The sequence below is a fragment of the Microtus ochrogaster genome, chromosome 17 (genome assembly GCF_000317375.1).
Source record: "Microtus ochrogaster isolate Prairie Vole_2 chromosome 17, MicOch1.0, whole genome shotgun sequence".
In the NCBI taxonomy this organism is placed as follows: domain Eukaryota; kingdom Metazoa; phylum Chordata; class Mammalia; order Rodentia; family Cricetidae; genus Microtus; species Microtus ochrogaster.
In genome coordinates this window covers 21,215,395-21,222,359 of record NC_022019.1, presented here as the reverse complement: position 1 = coordinate 21,222,359, position 6,965 = coordinate 21,215,395, and the positions used below count along the sequence as shown (strand labels likewise).

General features: G+C 42.0%; 1 protein-coding gene across 1 annotated transcript in view; it reads left to right on the top strand.

The window, feature by feature from the left end:
- Cog3 (component of oligomeric golgi complex 3) overlaps positions 1 to 6,965 on the top strand; it is a 54,611-nt gene that overhangs the window by 6,588 nt on the left and 41,058 nt on the right. Inside the window, exons 2-4 of the mRNA XM_005355625.2 lie at positions 1,403 to 1,549; positions 5,456 to 5,517; positions 6,568 to 6,733. Coding sequence (XP_005355682.1) covers positions 1,403 to 1,549; positions 5,456 to 5,517; positions 6,568 to 6,733 — 375 coding nt within the window. The remainder of the gene's footprint in view (positions 1 to 1,402; positions 1,550 to 5,455; positions 5,518 to 6,567; positions 6,734 to 6,965) is intronic.

Below are 6,965 nucleotides of genomic sequence, written 5' to 3'. Positions count from 1 at the left end.
TGCAGGTGTAGGTGCTATTTATCTCAGTTACAGTTCTGTCTTCAGAACCCTTAATGGCAGCACACAGTTGCTGGTGACACTTTAGCCTCAGGATAGATTTCCCTGAGTTTGAAAACCTTAATTCTTGCTGGGTCACAGCACTTTTACATCAGGGTGTACTACTTTCAGCAAGAGTTTATAAGCATTGTGATGTCCTGATAAGTAAGACATTTGCATCTGGCTGGGACCCTTCTGGCTCTGGGTCTGACTCATTTGTGTACAAGGACCCTCCTGATCGTGCGTGTTGGCTGTTGTTGGCAGTTACTTGGAGAAGCCAGGGCTTTCTTCTCTGCTCCTCCCGGTAGTCATGGTGTGGCTGCTGGATCTGTATCCGTAAGAGGAGAAATGGAGGGATAGAGTCATGAGTTTCCCCGGTGCCACCCAGCTTGTACACTAGCAAGAGGCTTTCAAGCAGGCTCCACTTCAGTGTTTACCGTGAAGTGTAGCCCGTGTGAGCACAGATGTAACCTTGTTTCTAGATTACTAGTGGGACATTTGTGAAGTGTAGCCCGTGTGAACACAGATGTGACCTTGTTTCTAGATTACTAGTGGGGCATTTGTGTATTGAGCTCCTTTCAACTTAAAAAAAAACAAAACCCTGTCTTCAAATGGAATGTCTGCATTTAGAGAGAAAGCAGTTTCCTAGGGCTTTGAGTCATGTCTTATGTTGGGAGACTTTAAATGCCATGAGCCGAGGACTGAAACGTAGGATTGAATCTAACAGTGGGCCCTGTTGCTTTCCCTACCACCTGCTTTCAGTTTCTTTTAGTTCTAAAAACAGCTTGTCTAATAAGTGACTTCAGGTGAATTAATACCGAGCTCAAGCATCGTTAGTGGTGGGGACAGAGAGTGCTGTGTTGGTGTTACAAGAGGCCTTGTCCCTGGGCTCTTGTGGAGCCTATAGAAACGCTGAGATTCTTCTGAATGTCTTGTCTGTCATCGAATCTCACAGTGTGTCAGTGTAGGCGAGGTGGTAGGTAAGGTGCCGTGGGTGGCAGTTTGTTGTTTAAGGAGTTTGATGTGTTAATTTTGTCGGTTGGTCAGGCCCTTGTGTTGGATCCTGCAGAGAAAACGCTATTTACAGCAGCACAGAGGTCTCCTTCTGACGAATGGTGGTTTACACAGGTTCAGGTGGTTCTATGTAAGCTCATGCCCCTGTTAGATCGCTGACATTGGTGTCCTGTTACATCTTGAGTGGCGTCTATCCCAAAGAGGGCTAGTGGAGATTCTTAGTACTGTGTGACATCTCCTGATCTCAGAGGATTTCAAGGAAATACTCCTTTCTCTTTGAAAACAAGACAGAAACAATTGAGTTGATTTAGGAAACTTTTCAAGTTAAATGTCTGTGGCTTTCTTTTTCAAGCTCCCTATTGAAGACATCTGCAGCTTAGCATCCCAGTCACTGCCCATTGAACTGACTGCTGTGGTGCCCGAATCTACAGAAGACATCCTCTTGAAGGGCTTCGCTTCCTTAGAGATGAAAGAGGAAAGAATCGAGACTGCACAGCAGGTAAATGGACCATCTTTCCTAGGGACATTGGATTATTCTAGATGTCTCAGTAAAAATGTCTGCCACAGCGCAAGCATTGGCATTCTAGAGCTCTAGAAAGGTTGAATGCGGTTCCTGGTCCCCTACCTCCTTGGTGACCAAACTTTCAAATTTTTGAATCTGCGGGGGGGGGCATTTATTTTATTATATCGGCAATAAAATAAAAATATGATAAAAAGTAATAGAGTAACTAACAGGGCTGGAGAGATGGCCTAGTGGTTAAAAGTACCGGTACTCTTCATGGCACCCACATTGGGTTGCTAAGAGCTGTTTGTTTGTTTGGTTTTTTTGAGACAGGGTTTCTCAGTGTAGCCCTGGGTGTCCTGGAACTTGCTCTGGCTGGCCTTGAACTCACAGAGATCTGCCTGCCTTTGCCTCCCTAGTGCTGGGATTAAAGGTGTGTGCCATCACCAGCCAGTTTCTCACATTTCCAGGGGATCTGAAGCTCTCTTTTGACATCCGTGGGCACCAGGCACACACATAGTACATAGACATACACATAGCGAAACCTCACACAGATAAAATAATTTTTAAAAAAACAAGAATAAATTTTTATAAAAATACATGCATCTAGATGCACATATAAACATCTTTCTCTACTTTGTTGCTGTAATTCTTAAAGTCCTAAAACCTTTCTTTAGATGCAAATTAGTAATTTAGCCTGCATTTTGCTATTTCCTTACTGCTAATTACAGACCTAAATGTGTAACAGTTTCTATAGATACTTCTCTGTTTATTCTTTCTGATTTGTTAAGAGAGTTCCAGCTCTCTATGTCTGTACCACCTTGAACACACTGATCTCATCTGATCTTGGAACTCTGAAGGGTTGGGCCTGGTTAGTACTTGCAGGTGAGAGTTAGAGCTGCCTGAGACAGGAGAATCACCAGTTTGAGGCCAGTCTGGATGGATGGATATATATATATATCTATATCAAGGGCATCCTGGGCTACATAGTACATAGGCGCTGTCTCTAAGACAAAAACAAAGACAAAAAAGGAGTTAAAGGGGAGGCATTTCCAAATAAAACATAAAGCAGATATACTGAATTGCATGCATTAGAAGTCAAAAGAGGCAGTAAGGAAAGCAAAGGAGAGCTCTTGTTGGAGTTAGGCTGACCTGTGTGTTCTCTTGTTGTAAAGTTAGGTTGATCCACATCTACTCTTGTAGAAATTATGTCTACTCCTGTTGTAGAGTTAAGTGGACCTATGTCTATTTCTGTTGTAGAGTTAGGTTGACTTATGTCTACTTCTTTTGTAGAGTTAGGTTGACTTATGTCTACTTCTGTTGTAGAGTTAGGTTGATTCACATCTACTCCTGTTGTAGAGTTAAATTGACCTATATCTGCTCCTGTTGTAGAGTTAGGTTGACCTACTTCTGATCCTGCTATAGTTAGGCTGATCCTATTGTAGTTACGCTGATCCACATCTGCCCCCACATCTGCTCCTGCTGTAGGTAGGCTGATCCACATCTGTTCCTGCTGTAGTTAGACCAACCCACATCTGCTCCTGCTGTAGTTAGGCCAACCCACATCTGCTCCTGCTGTTGGCTCCACTATTTACCATCATTGTGAGTTTCAGCAAATTACTTAACCTTTTTGGGTCTTTAGTTTCTGAGCCTTTAAACAAGGATGATTCTATACCTATATTCTATGATTTTTATGAGAATTAAATAACACATGCAGATATAGCAAGCGCACAATAAATGAGTAGAAAATGTTAGCCAAGTTAGATGACAAGCCTGCACACCCTTGACATTGACTTCCACTTTGAGAGAGATGGTGATCATGTTCTGTGTCTGTGAATGCCGTTATACTGTTTGAAACAGTCATTTTCCCCTTCCACATTACCTTAGTCTGCAAACAGATTTCAGCACGGCGCTTTGATATGATGCCGCTGTACTGTGCTTTTCCCTTCCTTCCCTTTCCTCTCTCCCCACCTTCCTTCCTCCACTCCTGCTGATTATTCTCTCTTACTAAAATAGTTCTCCTTCTGTGAAAACACAGCTTCTGTATTAAATTTACACTTGCATATCTCTGTAACAGCTCGAAGTACCTAATATGTAGGTTATGATTTATATATGATGAAATTTACTCACTTTAAGTGTCAGCCAGATGAGTTTTTTTTTTTTTCGAGACAGGGTTTCTCTGTGGCTTTGGAGCCTGTCCTGGAATTAGCTCTGTAGACCAGGTTGGTCTCGAACTCACAGAGATCCGCCTGCCTCTGCCTCCCGAGTGCTGGCATTAAACCAGATGAGTTTTGATGAGTGTACATACTACTATAACTACTTCTATCAATATATGAACCTGATATGAACCTGTTTTTTTTTTTTTTCTTTTCAAGACAAGGGATTTCTGTGGAACAGTTCTAGATGTCTTGGAACAAGACTGACCTAGAACTCATGGAGATCCACCTGCCTCTGCCTCCCAAGTGCTGTGCTGTTTTCGTTTTGCATTTTGAGATGGAGTCTTGTGTAGTATAGGCCGACTGTCTTAGGGTTTCTATTGCTGTGAAGAGAAACCATGACTGTGGCAACTCTTATAAAGCAAAACATTTAGTTGGGGCTGGCTTACAGTTCAGAGGTTTAACCCATTATCATGGTAGAAAGCATGGCAGAAATGCAGGTAGACATGGATGGTGCTGGAGAGGTATCTGAGAATTCTACATCTTGATCAGCAGGCTGCAGGAAGAGATAGTGGGCCACTAAGCCTGGTTTGAGCAGAGATCTTAAAGCCCACCCACTAGTGACACACTTCCTCCAGCAAAGCCTCATCTACTCCAAAAAGACCACACCTCCTAATAGTGCCACTCCCTGTGAGCCTGGAGGGGCCATTTTCTTCCAAACCACCACCTGACCTATATTTATGATGTAGCCCTGGCTGGTTTTGGAGCTTATCTTCCAATCTCTACTTCCCAAGTGCTGAGATTACACAGGTGTGTGCCCCATATCTAGCTAAAATATAAAATATTTTTATCATGCCCAAAATTTCTCATGTAAATTAACCCTCTTATCTGTTGTTTGTTTTGTTTTTCTTCTCTCTCTGCCCCACACCCCTTCCTTTCCCCAGTGATGTAGCCCAGGCTGGTCTTGAACTTGTGATCTCCTTGCTTCAGCTTTCTAAGTGCTGGTATGGCAGGCATGTATGACCATGCCAGATTTTATTATTTTTAAATGATGGAAGATTTCTATAGCATTGGTGTAGGGGCAGGTAACAGCCTCAAATCCATATTCTTTTTCATTTTTATTTTATGTGAGTAGATGTTTTGTTTGCCTGCATGTATGTTTGTGTACCATTTATGTGCCTGGTACCCTCAGAAGCCAGAAGAAGGCATTGGATCCCCAGGAACTAGAGTTACAGACAATTGTGAACCATCATGGGGGTGCTGGGAATTGAATCAGGTCCTCTGGAGAGCAGCCAGTGCTCTTAACCACTGAGCCATCTCTGCAGCCTCCCCACAGTCCATATCCTTAATCCACTATGCCATTTTCAAGTTTATATGCTCACCATTCTTATTAGGCAACATTAATATTAACGCCTACCCAAAGCCTTATGATAATTCTTTAAATTTGGCAAACTAAGAGCCAGGTATTAGTTTCTTAAGAAGAAATATTTATTTTCTTTATATGTGTCTTTAATACTCCTCCTTACTTGACTCCAGAAATGACCAGTGCTTTTAATATCTTTTGCTTTTGCTGGTATATAGATGTCTTGTATGTATATATTAAAACTCAAAGCTAATTATTCGTGGCTGAGCCCTAGAAATAAGAGTTAGTTAGGTAATGCCTGCCCTTTAACTTGTACTCTACCATGTAATCACTTTCCACTTACCTGTTTTAGTTTGATTGACAGAATAATCCTCTTATTTTCAGTTTTTCTCATGGTTTGCAAAGCTGCAAACTCAGATGGATCAGGATGAAGGAACTAAATATAGGTATGTGTGGGTCCTTTATTTGTTGGATATCCTGATTTTTACTTCATAGCCATCTCAAGTTACCAAGAAAACTTAACAGTCAGATTTTCCTTAATACCAGCCAGGGTGAGAATTGGGGTTATAAGTGATTTTAGAAAAAGAACTGCAGAAAGAACTTGAATCAAGAGGTTGTATGGAAATTCTGTGAGGTGTTTGTGTGTCAGGAAAACATCCATGGAGGACCTTAGGGATGGCCGTGTAGATTGAGTATGGTTAGCATATGCTGATAGGGGAAGAATGATACCATATACAGTTTCTCTCCAGGTTTAGATTATGGGGTTCTGCATTGACGTTCAGTTAACATTATGTAGGGCCATTATTACTTTTTGTTTTCCTTTTTTCAAGATGGGCTGTCTTATAAGTCACAGTGTAGAACAAGCTGGCCTCAAACTCACAGACATCTGCCTGTCTTTGCCTCCCAAGTGGTGGGATTAAAGGAGTGCATTGCCTGGCATCGTCATGGCCATTATTGCTAGGCAGCGTGCTATGGATGTATAATCCTACTTTATCTGTAGCAGATCTTCAAAGATACATTATCATTCCCATTTTACAAATGGCCAGCTTGAGGCTTGGTCACATTAACTACCAGTGTCATTTGGACTTTGCTAGAGCTGCGGTTTGGACCAGTGTCTTCTAGTCTCAAATCTGAATTTTTTTTCGCGTCATGTGGTCTTTAGAGGTGGCAGGTATCTGAAGGAGTAACCTTATTTGCTGCCTTGGGATATCCTGGTGTCTTCGAAGGTTGATGCCTGTAATTTATTGACTCTCATGCAGGAAACCAGGTTGTGACTCTAAGGCTAATTCCTTTTATTGCTTGTGGTGTCAGTGACTCGTCTTCCTGAGCATTGGAGTAGTTTATGGGCTAGCTTTTACTGTAAATCTGAGTAAAGACTAAGTTAGATTTTCCACCAGAAATTTATGATTTTGGAAAAATTGAGACCGTATTGTTTATTAACTCTACCTATTGGGGGAAAATATTATTGCCAATCCCCTCTTGGTTCTGTTTTCTAGACAGATGAGGGATTACTTGTCTGGGTTTCAGGAACAGTGCGATGCTATCCTGAACGATGTGAACAGTGCCCTTCAGCATCTGGAGTCACTGCAGAAGCAGTACCTTTTTGTGTCCAATAAGACAGGAACTCTTCATGAAGCCTGTGAACAGCTCCTAAAAGAACAGGTAATTGGGAATGAGGGAGAGAGAGGATTGGTGATTAATTTTAAATAGATGATTACTATTTAATTTTAATTTCTCTGGGTAGATGCTGAAGGCTGCTCTGTATTAGACTGTATAGGGAGCAGAGCCAGAGGCCGGAAGTCTGCTAGTGCAGCTGCAGAGTGTGCTGCTTGTGTCGCGTTGCTCTGTCCACTATTGCTGGCATTTTCAGATAAGCAGACTGATTGCACTACTG